Here is a 14,342-nt window from a genome sequence, read left to right as displayed (position 1 = left end):
AGCATCGGCCGGAGCCGCTGGTGGAGCTGCAGAGCGCGGCGAGGGGGGCGGGGCGGGAGGTGCCCAGAGCAGAGGCCGTGGTCTGAGGACAAGCCCACCGCAGCGGGCCGCAGCGCACCGGGGCCGGAAGCAGCACCGGGCTCCCCTGAAATCCTGGGGTGCCGCCTGGGCATGGCCCGGCCCATCCCACCCCACCGGAAGCCGGGGGCGGGCGGCAGTCCCGGCGGCCGGGTCTGTGCAGGGGGGGCCTGGTCTGGCGGTGGCAGGTGAGACGGCGCCTGGAGGCCTCCCTCGGCCCGGGTGCGGGTGGGGTGCAGACCTCCTCGCCGGGAGGCGGGCAGGGCTGCGGGGCAGGTGGAGGGCGGGCGGGCGGGCCCCTCCCCACCTCTCCTAACGGCATTGTCCCGTCGCCAAGGAAGGCTGGAGATGGAGGTGACGGTGACAAGTGCCTCCCGGGGACGGTGACAGCAGTGGGAAAGGGCAGCTCCCGCCGGTGCTGAAGGGGCGAGGAGGCAGCCAGCCTGGGTCCTGTGACAAAGCAACCATTTATTTTATGAAAATCCCGCCCCCCGGGCACTGAGGCAGGTGGCTGGGCGGCGGCTGCCGGCCTGGGAGCCGCTCCGTCCGGAGAAGGGCCGGCTTCACGGGGGGAGGCCCTGGGGCGGGCTGGGCCCCGGGGCCCCCTGCGTGTCCGAAGGCCCCGTGTCGTAGCCCAGCTTCCTCATGTCCTTGGTCACCACGTTGAAGAGCAGAGTGACGAAGCCCTGGGAGCGGACGCGGGTCACTGGGGGCAGAGGGGAGGTCAGCGCCAGGCAGACAGCCGGTCGCGCGGAGCCAGCACCCGCCCCCCAGCCCTCGCCGCTCCGTGCTGGCAGGTCCTGGCACCCCAACTGTCCCCAGGGGGTCACCTCGCCCCTCCCGGGCTCCACCTGTCTGCGGGGCTGGGGTGGGGTTGGGGTCAAGCTTTACCTTCCCGGCCTTCACCCTGGGCCACCACCTTGGGGTCCGTGTACTCAGGCCTCCGTCCCATGAACCAGCTGAGAGACAGGACGCCGGGTGAGCCGCAGTCCCGGCCACAGACCACTAAAGCGGGCGCAGCCTCCCCCGTCCCCCCGCACCCCCACCACCGGGCAGGCCTGTCTGAAAGCAAGGCCACCACGGGGCCGACACCCACTGAGCCCAGGACACCGCACCAGCCGCCGGGCGGGGCCGCCTGCCCTGGGGCCACAGGCCCCCCGAGGGGACGGCACGAGGCACCACGGGCGCGAGGTTCCTGCGTCCTGAGAGGCCCGTCCTCGGCCTCCTGGGCAGCAGCCGGCCTGCAGGAGGGGCTCCCCACCTCAGCCACCCTGGCGCCCACGGCTGCCAGCTCCACAGGCTGCAGAGGCCCCGTGGAGCATGGACTCCCAGCCCCCGGAAGGGGACAGGGAGGGAGCCGGAGCCCCGGCTCTGGCTGGGACTGACAGGTGTCACGCTCTGTGCCTCAGTTTCCCCATCTGAGGAGTGGGGTGAGGGCGCTGTGGGCTGGGCCGGGCGGGGCGCTGGCCGGGGGGCGCAGGGAGCCTGACGGCAGACATGTCTCGGGTTCTGAAGCTCAGGAGCCCGTCCTCGTGGCTGAGACCGGCGAAGGGACCGTCCCAGGCTGAGTGCCGGCCCTGTGAGGGTGGCCTCGTCGGGAAGACGGGACCTCGTGCGGGTGGCGGGAGCTGAGCACGGGCACCTTCGGCCTCCGTGTCACCAGAAGGTCCCGTGAGAGGCAGGACCAGTGGCGTGGCCACAGCCGGGGCGGGGAAGGGCCTCCGGCTGGAGCGGGGCGCAGCCCCCACACCTCCGGCCGGCGGAGCCTGCGCTTCGGGGTCCGGACCCGGAGGGGACCCTGCGGCTTGGGCCCTCCAGGTCGCGCAGTTTGGTCGTGGGGACCACGGGGAACACTGGGCGGAAGAGAGTGCAAACCGCAGGCCCGGGGAGCGGGGGACGGAGGGCGGAGGGCGGAGGCGGGAAGAGCCGGGCACTGAGAGCGCCAGGGGACCCGCCAGCCCGGGTCTCGGCCTGAGCAAAGGCGGCTGCTGAGCTGGGCTCCCGGAGGGCTGCCCTCACCCTCAGACCTCCCGCTCGGCCTCGCCCGGCCCGGGCTCCTGCACCGAGGCACCGGGAGGCGAGAGCCTCGCCGGCCTGCGAGCCGCCCCTCAGAGCTGGGAGCTGGGGCGCAGCAGCGCCCCCAGGCAGGACGGCTGTGCTCTCGCGCCCCGGACCTTCCTGTGCCCGCTGATGGGCACTGCCTGCTTCCCCAGCAGCCCAGGGACGGTGCGGTCCCGCCCCCACCCATCAGGGTGGCCTCCCAGGGGCCTCTAGGGGCAGGGGGCACCCAGACTCCCCTCCGTAGGCTCAGAACTCACACGGCCTGCTCGGGCCTGGTCCAATGCAGCCCCCCCGCCCCGGCCCAGCCCCAGCCCCACTTCCATGTGCCCTAGGGGGGCAGCTGGGCGGCCCGGCAAGGCCCCTTGGCACAGAGAGGGCAGATGTGGCAGGAGGGGTGGGGCGACGTGTAGAAAACCCACCTTGTGAACTTCTGCAGCTTCGATGTGGACTCCGGGACGAACATGGGGATGGTCCTCTTGTGTCTGCGCAGAGGGGAGAGGTGCCGAGGGCCAGAAGCCACTCCGCTGCCGGAGCCCCCAGCGAGTGGACAGCCGGGACAGCGGGCAGCGCACCGGTGGGCGTGTGCGGCACGAAGCCAGCCCGGCAGAGCTGTCCCTGAGCCTTTGTTCCTTAAGCGTCAGGATGCTCGGCCCCGCGCCCGCGTGCGCCTTGGAGAGGCTCCCGCTGTCCCCCAGGTCCAGTGCTCTGCCGTCCTCAGATGGTGCAGAGCACGGTGCCCTCCCCCAGGAAGCCCTGCACACCTGGCCCTCGGCCCGCCCTCGGCCTGCCCAGCCAGCTCACCCTCAGGCCCGGGGCCTGGCCCCCCTCCTCTCTGGGTCTTGTTTTAACAGAACTCGGAGCAGCACGCCCGGCGCCCCCCTCTCGCCTTCCCCAGACCCACTCCCGTCCTCAGGCCAGCAGCCTCAGCCTGCTCTGTGCCAGCCCTCAGTCTGCCCCGCCCCACGCCGACGGCGCGCTGCTCCACGGCTCCGTGTCCTCTGCTGCCAGGAGCACTGGGCTGAGGCACCGAGGGAGGGGGAGATGCAGGGCTGAGTGCACTCCGACCCTGATGCCCAGGCCCCACGGAGTGGGCGCAGCCCCTCAGGGTGCCAGCACCCCTCCACCCCGTGGTGTTCAGGCGGCAGCACTGACCTCGCCCACGTATGAGCGGCCAGACCCCGGGCAGCAGCACATGCCTGGCCTGGAGGTGCAGTCCGTCCCGGAAAGGCCCTGCTGATGCCCGAGCCCCAGGCAGACGGCCCAGCGAGGGCGGCTGGCCGGCGGGCGGGAGAGGAGGCCTACCTGCCGGGCGAGAAAGGCACGTGCACCGACCCGTAGCCGCGGACCACGTCGTTCCCGAACACGTCCGGCCCGTACACGCTGAGCACGATCTGCGGCCCTGGGGGGACAGGCAGGTCAGCCACGGGGACCGCGGGGGAGAGGCAGGCCGAGGGGGCAGGGCCTGGCAGCAGGTGCAGACCAGGGGCCCCTGCAGCCCAGGTCCTGGGGAGGGAACCAGAACCTGCAGGGCAGGCCCCTTGCTTGGCCGACGCCATCAGAGCAGGGTGCTGCCCACGCCTGTCATCAGACACATGCAGTGGCTCTGGAGCCCTTCAGGGACGGCCAGGAGGCTGGTTTCTGTCTGGGGAGACGGCAGAGAGCAAGCAAAGGCCTTCCTGCAGCTCCCTTTGCATGTTAGCAATTATGCCCAGGCCGGTGGGGCTCGGTACCAAAAGGTTGCTGGTTCGATTCCCAGTGCTGGGGTTGTAGGCTTGGACCCTGGAAAGGGGTGTGCAATATGCAGCTGATGGATGTTCACTCTCACATTGATGTTTCTCTCTCCTCCTCCTCCTCTCTAAAAATCAATACAGAATATTAGCAATTACACCTGTTTCCTATTCACATCAGGCCTCTCCTCACGGCCCGAGGATGGCAGTGGGGCTGGCCCGGCGGCCACCAGCACTACTCGCAGGCACCTCCCGCCTCCCCAAGGCCTGGACCAGGGCCTGAGGCTGTCAGCAGGTGTGCGGGAGGCCTGTGCCCTCCTGTCACTGCCTTAGAGCTCACCACTACGAGCTTCATGAAACCACTCCTTCAAGGTTTCCCTGCCAGAGAATGCTCCCAGCAGGCAGGGCCTCTGGTTCTGTCCCCTTCACTGAACTTTCTGGAAGTGACTCTGTATCCTCTAATGCAGCGTGTTTGTGAGACTCGCTCTCCCTGACGTCGGCTGGAGACCTCGTCCTGGCTCTTGGCCTGTTTGTCTCCCGCCCTTTTGCCACAGGACGGCCTTTCTCACGGGCTTGGAATGTGTGTGAAATCTGCGCTCTCCTCACTCTGACCGGAAGCCAGTTCCGCACGTCCGCAGGGCTGAGGCATCTGGGACGGCTGAGGGCATTTCCCAAACCTGAAAGGGATGCACTAAATGACTGCTTGCTGCCAGACAGCTCAGGGCATCTTAATCTACATGCCATTGCCTCCTGTTGGCCAAACACCTGAACAGCCATAGGCAAATTCTTCCATCCTGACAACGGACCCTGTAAAGGGAACCCCCCATTTGATGTCTATATCTACCTCACCTTAGAACAAACGTGTTAAAAGCAAGGGGTCCCGAGACAAGGAGAACTTAGTTCCTTTAGCTAAGTCTTCTCTGACTCCCTATAATGCCTTTCAAAATTATGTTTCATCTTTGGACTCTTGATTAATTTATGCACAGCCCTTCTCCAGATTGCTGAACCCTTTTATATAAAAAATATATTTCATTGATTTTTTACAGAGGAAGGGAGATATTAGTTAAGAACATCGATGAGAAACACCCATCAGCTGCCTCCTGCACACCCCCTACCAGAGAAGTGTTCACAACCAAGGTACATGCCCTTGGCCGGAATGGAACCTGGGACCCTTCAGACCGCAGGCTGATGCCTCTATCCACTGAGTCAAACCGGTTTCGGCTGCTGAACCCTTTTAGATGCTGGACCAGAACCATTGGTGTTAGCCTGCACCCTTCCCAAGGCTCCCGTCCGCGGCCTGGCGCCGGCGCCGTGCTGTCCTGAAGGAAGCTGGTTCTCCCCATGGGCATGAGCAGACCCGCTGGAATCAGTGTGTGTGACCGAAGTGGGGTCTGCTTCCCGCCTCCACCCTGTGCACATCCGCCCATCCCAGCACTGCTTAGGACCCTCACTCTCACTCACAGACAGACTCTCCCTGCGGCTGGGCAGTGCCAGTCCGATGGCTGCCGCCAGGTGCCAGTGCAGGCCAGCTCTGTGCTGGTCAGTCTGCCCTGTGCCAAGGCCACTGCCTCAGCACTGCACTTTGTACCTTGAGAGCTTGTGTGGAGGTTCTCGCAGGGGAGCGCAGTACTCGTATACCCTTGACCGAAGACCGGTCCTCTCCTCTTGGGGGGAAGTCGTCCTCTTCGACCGAGCCCGCAGCTCCAGGAGGGACGCACATGGATCGGTGAGGGAGGAGGGGGACACCCGCCTAGCCAGCCAGATCAGCCGAATCAACCCTGGCGATCAATGGGGTGACAGATGTCGCAGCCAGATCGCCCTCACATCCATCAGCACTGCACTTTGTAATCAAAGCTTCACATCTGGTAGCACCAGCTGTATCTTGATATTTTACGTATTTCACTTTTCAAGTTATCATTTTCTACTTATTATATAGAATATTTATGTATTCTATTTATTCTTACACAAAAAGCAACTGATTCTTTATTAATCTTATCAACGGCATGCATGACAATACACTACCTCTAATAATTTATTTGTAGGTTACTTTGGAAATTCTACGTGATCCTGTCACCCGGGGGTAGTTCTGTTCTTCCTTCCTAATTCCTATGCCCTTTATGTGAACAGTTGGTGATCTCAGAGGGAGATCCTTCAAAGTTCACTAACAGTATGTTTCCTCTAAGTTTTTGTAGTTTACCTTTACTGATTAAGGAAGCTTCACTTGCCGAGACGCTCAGTGGATAGAGCGTCGTCTTGGGGACTGAAGGGAACCGGGTTGGATTCCGGTCAAGGGCATGTACCTTGGTTGCGGGCATATCCCCAGTAGGGGGTGTGCAAGAGGCAGCTGATCGATGACTCTCTCTCATCGATGTTTCTAACTATCCCTTCCTCTCTGTACAAAATCAATAAAATATATTTAAAAAAATAAAATAAAAAATTGTCTTAAAAAAAAAAAAGGAAGCTTCACTTTATTCCTACTTTGCTAAATATTTATCATGGATGTTCACTGTCACATCGATGTTTCTCTCAGTGAGGCCCAGTGGCTGAGCATCAACTCATGAACCAGGAGGTCAGGGCTTGAATCTCAGTCAGGGCACATACCCAGGCATCTTGTCATTGCTCAGTCTCCAGTAGGGTGCATGCAGGAGGCAGCTGATCAATGATTCTCTCTCATCATTGATGTTTCTCTCTCTCTTTCCCTCTCCCTTCCTCTCTGAAATCAATAAAAAGAATGGATGTTGAATTTCATTACACTTCACTTATGGGGATGATCACGACTTTTCAGTGTGGTGGATCACACCAGTTGATTTTAGATGCTGAGCTTTGTATTTTTAAAATAAACAGTCCTTGCTCATGTGTTATCATCTTTGTACCCTGCTGGTTCAGTTTGTCAAGATTGTGTTTGGTCAGGTCTGGAACGGTGTGGATCTGTGGGGCTGGCCTGCCTCCTCTCCTCATTCCAGGCCCAGCTCTCCGAGGTCTTGGCCCAGGTTGGGAGGACTTGGCCTTCCAGAGTTCTGCACACGCTTCTTGGGCCCTGAACCAGGGAGGCTGTCAAGTCTTGATACCCTGGCCAGCTGTGCTCAGTGGGTAGAGTACCAGCCTGCACACCAAAGGGGTCACGTTTGGTTCCTGGTCAAGGTATGTACCTGGGTTGCAGGTTCACCAATCGATGTGGCTCTCATACAGTTGTTTCACTCCCCCCCCCCCCCCCCCCAGTCGCTTGCTGGACTGGTTTCCTCCTAGATCCTGGCCTGGTAACTCACTGCTCTGCTCGCCACCCGATGCCTTTAGGGGTGTGTCGTTTGCCTTTCCATGTTTCTCTGCCTCTCCTAGCCGTCCTCAGCAAGAGGGAGCTGTCACTATCCAGGCCGCGGAGGCAGCGTGGGAGTTCCTGCTCGGGAGGATGAGGGCAGGAGGCCGTGGTGCCCAGGGGGGCCGCAGGCAGCTGCTCCAGCCCCCGCCCAGGAGCCGGCCGGCCGGTGCAGCAGGAAGGCCTGCGCTGTGAAGCCGAGCAGCTGCATTAAGTCATGCTCAGCTGCAGGGTAAGGCTGGAAGCAGAAACGGCTTTGGAGTGTTTCCTAACGTGAGTGAGAACGGAGAGCGCTGTGCCCACGCGGGACGGGCCCACCCTCAGGAGACAGTCACGCCGGCGCCAGCCCCGGCCTCGCACACCGCGGGCGGGAGGATCCTGTAGGCAAGGAGCTCCGGAAGGGGTCAAAGTAGGATGTGGGGAAGGGGTCCTGGGCAGGGAAAGCACGAAGCATGCCCAGAAGAGGCCACGCCAGGGACTGCACGGAGGAGCAGGAGTTGGGGGTCCTGGGCGCAGCCTGTGCGGAGGCCGAGGCAGCACCCAGCACCCAGATCCCGCAGCCTGCGCCCCGGCTCTGCCCTTCACCGCAGAGCGGCCCGGCTTCAGGCTGGGGCGACCTGACTCCCTCCGGACCTCGTGGAGGCGGACTGGGGTGGGAGGAGGAGGAAATGAGGGAAAGGGCCAGCTGGCACAGTATGAGGCTGGTTCGAGGCCCAGCGGGTGGACGTGGTGGGCAGGAGGCGGAGGCTGCCCGGGGGTGCCCCTCCGCCCTCCGCCCTCCGCCCCGCAGACTCACAGCCGAAGGGGTTGGTGCTTTTGAAGGTGACGTCGATGGGGAAGTTCCACACCAGGGCGTGCGGCACGTCGCGGCTCTTGGACGTGATCTGGGAGATGCCCTCCTCCAGGCCCTGCGGACGACACGGCCTGGGTCCCGCCGGCAGCCAGGCCCCCGCCGCGGCCCCCTCGCCGCCGGCCCCTCGCCGGGCAGCAGCCGGGAGGGCTGTCTTTTCACCACCTCCTGCCAAAGCACTAACTTCCAAACAACGGGAACTGAGACACTGGGCAGCTCCTGGCTGATGGGCCTGCATTTCGTTAGGCTCCTCAGGCACCTTCCGGAGCCGCCTTCCCGCCTTCCCAGAGGAACCACCTCCCACTGCCGAGCCTGAGGGTCTTTTCTCCACACAAACACCACCTCTGGCCCCACGCCCTGTCAGGCAGGCCGCTCCCCTCCCCTCCGGAGCAACCTTGAAAGAGCTGCCAGACTCCCGGCTCCAAGCCCTTCTTTGCTTTTCTTTCGCGAACCCGCTCCAATCTGACCACCGTGTCCCCCCCCCCCCCCAAAGGGCTTCTCTAAGTAATGTCCTCGGCTTCGCTGGTGACGTCCCTCCTCATTTTGTCCGGCCTCTGGGCATCTGACACAGGCAGCCACAGCCCGCCTTCCTCGCTGCCTCCCAGCACCTCGCCTCTCGGAGGAGGGCCCCGGTCTGTCCTCCTCCAGCCCCGGCCCCGCAGCCCCCGCACAGCCTCCCTCGTGCGGAAGCACCTGGGCCTCGGTCTGGAGGCTCTTTCTCTGCACTGGGTTCCTATCAGTCTGAGATTTCAGTGTGGTTTGTGGTGGTGATTCCTAAGCTCACCACCTCCAGCCTGGTCTGCCCTCTGCACTCCCATCAGCACCGCCTGTCTCCACAGCAACTCCCGGGCTCCATCCGGACCTCTCTCGGGAGGGACCCTTACACGCCCGCCCAACGCGGGAGAGAACCCAGTCTGTTCTACAGAGCTCCGAGCCACGCTGCCAGCTCCTGAGTGTGGCCTTGCTCTGTCTTTAAATCCTCACCGGATTTAAAGAAATCGATTTCGAGAGAGGGAGGGAGGGAGGGAGGGAGGGAGGGAGGCAGGGAGGGAGGGAGGGAGGGAGGGAGGGAGGGAGGGAGGGAGACAGCGATTGGTTGCTCTGCAGTGGGGGCCAGGGACCCGAGGTACATGCCCTTGGCCAGGAATAGACTTGGTGACCCTTTGGTCTATGGGCGGACGCTCTAGCACTGGGCCAAACAGCCAGGGCAAGCGTGTGTGACTCCCGGCTCCTCTGTCTCATGCCCACACCTGCCCAACAGGAAAACCTGTTGGCACTACCTTCAAAATATACTTGAAATTCAGCCACCGCTCACCCCTCCCCCTCCCCATCCACACTGCCATCGCCCACCTGGTTAGAGTGGTGGTTCCCTGCTTTGGCCCTGGTTCCCCACGTCCCCTCCCAGAAAGGATCAGTCTCTCAGGAACACAGGTCAGATGGCCTTTCTCTCCGCTCACAGCGCTCGGACGGAAGGTCCATGGCCCTTATTCCGAACCACCACGTCCTCAAGACCCGCTGGGACCTGCTCGTCCCCAAGCTCACTGTCCACCCGCCACACCGGCCTCCTCCTGTTCCCACCGCCAGCACTCCTGCCCGGGGCCTGGCACTGCCCCGTCTCCCGCACGCTCTGCCACAGTGTCCACGGGGATGGTCCCCTGGCCTCCTGCTCAGCGAGGCCCTGCCCCCCCACCAATGTAGATTCCCCCCCTCCAGCTCCCCCTCCTAACTCGCTGTCTCCTCAGCACTGCGCCTTGCTAACACGCTACGTGGTCTGTGCCCAAGGAGTGCACCCAGGAAGACAGGACCAGCCCAGCACAGGCCCTTCATAAAGCTGCCGGCCAGCAGCCCCGGAAAACATGTCCCCTCTCCTCATCTCTGCAGACCAGTAAGCCACTCCGGGCGAGTGAGCCACGCTGAGAATACGTTAGCCCTCCGTGTCCTCAACTGCCTGTGGCCAAACGAGAGTCTGCCAACAGTCAGCTGGGGGCGCGGCCTCGGCCCTGGCCTGGGGGACAGGCTGGTCCTGGGGGACAGGCTGGTCCTGGGGGGGGCAGGCTGGTCCTGGGGGGGGGGGACAGGCTGGTCCTGGGGGGGGGGACAGGCTGGTCCTGGGGGACAGGCTGGTCCTGGGGAAGTCTTGAAGGGAGAGCTCCGGGTCCCCACAGGCTGAGAGGCCAAACGGTGCAGGACCAGCCCAGAATCACAGCTCAGCCAGCATGCTGACCGGTCTGACTGCCCTGCACTTCTGTGTGCTGCCCGGTGCAGAGCCCAGAGGGTCCCTGAGCAAGCACAGCCTTGGGGTGGGGCCAGGAGCCAGTGGTGTCTGCACTGCCCACTCAGCTTTACCAGGAACAGCTCATTTCCAGTGCCCTCTGAACTCCATCTATCTTTCCAACGGTTCTGAACTGGAAGGGAAGGGGTGTGTCTGGCCTTCAGAAACTCCAGGTCTCAAAGGTGTGAGGAGGGCCTGGGACCAGCTGACCGCGGAGGGCCCAGCTGACCGCAGAGGGCCCAGCTGACCGCGGAGGGCCCAGCTGACCGCGGAGGGCCCAGCTGACCGCGGAGGGCCCAGCTGACCGCTGAGGGCCCAGCTGACCGCGGAGGGCCCAGCTGACCGCGGAGGGCCCAGCTGACCGCGGAGGGCCCAGCTGACTGCGGGGGGGCCAGCTGACCGCGGAGGGCCCAGCAGACTGCGGAGGGGGTCAGCTGACGGCGGAGGGCCCAGCTGACCGTGAAGGGCCCAGCTGACCGCGGAGGGCCCAGCTGACCGCGGAGGGGGCCAGCTGACCGCGGAGGGGGGCAGCTGACCGCGGAGGGCCCAGCTGACCGCGGAGGGCGCAGCTGACCGTGGGGGGGCCAGCTGACCACGGAGGGGGCCAGCTGACCGTGAAGGGGGCAAGCTGACCGCGGGGGGGCCAGCTGACCACAGAGGGGGGCAGCTGACCGCGAAGGGCCCAGCTGACCGCGAAGGGCCCAGCTGACTGCAGAGGGCCCCGCTGACCGTGAAGGGCCCAGCTGACCGCGGAGGGGCCAGCTGACTGTGGAGGGGCCAGCTGACCGCGGAGGGGGGCGGCTGACTGCGGAGGGGGGCAGCTGACTGCGGAGGGCCCAGCAGACCGCGGAGGGGGGCAGCTGACTGCGGAGGGGGGCAGCTGACTGCGGAGGGCCCAGCTTACCGCGGTGGGGGCCCAGTCGTGGCCGTACACAAAGCAGTACTTGCAGTAGAGGTCATCGTACTCAGGAAACTGTGGAGAAAGCACACACAGGTGGTTCAGGGAACGCATGCTGAGCCAATAGCAATTCTGATTGAGGTGCAGGCTGGGATCTGAGTGGCTACGGATGTGGACACGGGGTTCACGCGGGGCTGGGTGTGGGGTGCAGGGCAGAGTCCCAGCTGCCACTGCCCCTGGGCCTGTGCTCGCTCTGCCCTCGGTCTGACACCTCTGGCACACCCCTGCTCCCCGCAGGGAGCTGTCCGGGCTCCCCGGCTATGTTAGCCACCTCCTGGCTCCTGGCCCCCGGAGCGGCCCTGCACCGAGGCATTTGCCTGTTTGTTCCTGTTCACCCATCAGACTGTGAGCAGGGAACAGATGGCTTTCTGCACCCCAGCCTGCCACGGTGGGCACAGAGGAGACGTAAGGAAATGGTGGGAACTGAGCGCAGGCGCTGTCAGGACAGCGGATGCCCTGCTACAGCGGGACGACTGCAGAGTGGGGGAGGGGCAGGGGCTGGGCGGGTGCTCAGAGTGGACACATGACCCAGCCCAGTGAGAGCCCCTCAGCAGCCCGAAAGGGCAGTGTGGCCAAGCTCTGGCGCTGCGAAGACCCGGTTCAAATCCCACTTTTGCCACTTCCTTTGGGCAAGTTTTCCCATCTGTAAACTGGGATGTCAGTGATACCTACTTCACAGAGGCATGGTGAGGCTGGAATGAGCAGTGCTGAGCACAGAGCTTGGCACAGAGCAGACACCTGGTGAACTTTTAAGAAATGTATATATACACACATATAAACAAATGGTTCTTACAATGGAGGGGGGTGGAGTGGCGTCCCCTTGCGTCTGACAGACACATCCTCCCTGGACCATTCCAAGGCACTGCCACCACAGGTGAGAGCAACCAAATCATCTCTGTTCTAGCCCAGGGTGAGGATCTGGGGGTTCAGCGCGGGGGTGGGCGCTCGGAGCGCACGGGGCGGGGCGCAGACGCCCGGGCTCCCTCGCGGACCAGGCCCAGCGCGGGCTCCGCCGCTCCAGCCCCGTGAGGCTCCTCCCCCAAGTGCACCCCGAGCCCGGCCACACGGGCCGAGGGTGGCCCCGCCACCAGCCCGGCTCTCGGTGTCACACGCCCGCACGTCAGGTTTAAGGATGGCCGGCAGCCTCGCCAAGCTTCTCAGATGCTGGCGCTCCCCGCCTAACGGGAGTGAGGAGCCTCCGCGGGCAGCCCCAAGGGGTTTGGGGGGCGGGCCCGGTCGGACCCTGGCCGCTCACCTGGGCGCTCTCCACCTGCCCGCTGACCATGAGCAGGAAGACGCTGGGGCCCGCGGCCGCCATGGGCGAGGGCGCGCGGAAACCGCCCGAGCAGCGCGGCAATCGCCAAGAGGCGCCCTAGTTGCCCTGGAAACAGACGGCGTGGCACCGGGCTTAGGCGCGCGACCTTCTGCGCAGCCGCGTGGGCGTGGTGGCGGCGCGCAGGCGCAGACGGCGGCTCTCCTCTCAGGAATGCTGGGAGGCGGGCGGCGCGGGCGGGCGGGAGGGAGAAGTCGGCGCGGTGCTTCGTGGGTGAGTCCCCTCGGCCTCGGTCTGCGCGCCCCACGCGGAGGCGCGGCCGGCGGGAGGACTTTGGAGGCCCAGTGGTGCAGGCAGCCCCCGGCCACGAGACGGCGCTGCGGCGCTACAGCGAGGCGGGGCGCGGGCTCTGCCCCGGGTCTGAGGAGCACCAGCAGCGCCCGTTGTGGCTTTTGAGACCTTCATCTCGAGAAATTTATTATTATTATTTTTTAATGAACAGCACGCTACTTTTCAAGAGGAACACTCTTTTTTTTTTTTTTTTTTTAAATCCTCACCTGCATTTGTTACCAAACCCAAGGGGTTTGCTGCTTGGGGTGCTCTATTCAAAAACAAGACATAGCCGAGACCGGTTTGGCTCAGTGGATAGAGTGCCGGTCTACAGACTGAAAGGTCTCAGGTTCGATTCTGGTCAAGCGCATGTATACATTGGTTGCGGGCACATCCCGGGTAGGGAGTGTGCAAGAGGCAGCTGGTCGATGTTTCTCTCTCATCGACGTTTTTAGCTATCCCTCTCTTCTCCTCTCTGTAAAAAATAAATATATATTTAAAACAAACAAGACACAGTTGCCACAACTTACACACACTGTTTGGTCAATTATATGTTGATTTCTTCTTTGCAGTTGACTATACTTATCAGGTCGAGTTCCTGCCCAGCTCCTCCTGTTCCCAGCTGGTCTGCAAAATACTGTGCTACATTTTAGCATTCAGCAAGAACAGCATTTAATAAGAATGGCCTAGGCTCTTACCCTACCCAACAAAGGGGTGAGCACTTCCAGACGGAGCACAGTAAATGCAAAGGTCCTGAGGTCCAGAGGCAGACCCGCCTGCTTGCACTGGCTCACAGGAGACAACTTGCTTTCAGTGCTGTCACGGTGGTGGCTTGAGGTCAGCCATGGAGGAAATATTTACACCATGAAAATCAGCAAATGCTAAAATCAGGGCTTTGGTTTTTTTATGTTATATATATTTTTTAGAGAGACACTTTACCAGGAGATGGGATTAGAGAGCTCACCAAGCCCAGATCACCCAGGACCTTAGAGTGGGTGGCTAGAGGGTTGTGAGGCAAAACACTCAGGAGGGATGTAAAACAATTGGGTTTTTACAGGGTCTCTTTGGCGACCATGTGGGGAGCCAGGGGATAACTGGGAAGCAGTAGTCATCCAGGTAGGGTTATCAGATACAGCAAATGTAAATACCGGTTGCATGCAATATTTGGGATATACATAACCAAAAAAAAAATGTTTATGTGAAATTCTAATTGAAATGGGCATCCTGTATTCTATCTGGCAGCTCTATCTGTAGGAGCCATGTAAGAGAGACGATGTCCACATTGCTTCTGGAATGCTTATTGCTTGATTATGCCTCCCCCAACCCAGTCCTTCATGGCCATTCCCTCCTCCTGGGATGTTCAGAGAAAGATCTGTACCAACCCCACCCCACAGCCCACAGCCCACACCCAACTGACCCTGGACCTGCACATACCCCTCAGCCATTTCCTCTGTGCTTCCCAGGGTATCTGAGCCAAACC

General features: G+C 62.5%; 1 protein-coding gene across 2 annotated transcripts; it reads right to left on the bottom strand.

Moving 5' to 3' along the window:
- Positions 1-526: 526 nt before the first annotated feature.
- Positions 527-12,696, bottom strand: B9D1 (B9 domain containing 1). 2 transcript variants are annotated; one of them, XM_084861600.1, is made up of 8 exons: positions 12,515-12,696; positions 12,053-12,121; positions 11,206-11,274; positions 7,976-8,087; positions 3,442-3,538; positions 2,559-2,621; positions 970-1,037; positions 527-784 (listed from the first exon to the last, which is right to left on the bottom strand). In XM_084861600.1, the coding sequence occupies exons 1-8, from the start codon at positions 12,575-12,577 to the stop codon at positions 642-644; spliced, it is 684 nt and encodes a 227-aa protein (XP_084717726.1). In that variant the 5' UTR covers positions 12,578-12,696; the 3' UTR covers positions 527-641. The 2 variants fall into 2 exon arrangements, with proteins under 2 accessions (XP_084717726.1, XP_084717727.1); XM_084861601.1 differs by lacking the exon at positions 12,053-12,121 and having other exon boundaries at positions 12,515-12,694.
- Positions 12,697-14,342: the final 1,646 nt, after the last annotated feature.

The sequence above is a fragment of the Pipistrellus hanaki genome (genome assembly GCF_964339955.1).
Source record: "Pipistrellus hanaki genome assembly, chromosome: 16".
NCBI lineage: Eukaryota > Metazoa > Chordata > Mammalia > Chiroptera > Vespertilionidae > Pipistrellus > Pipistrellus hanaki.
The sequence above is the reverse complement of the archived record's forward strand: the minus strand, read 5'-3'. Positions and strand labels throughout refer to the sequence as shown.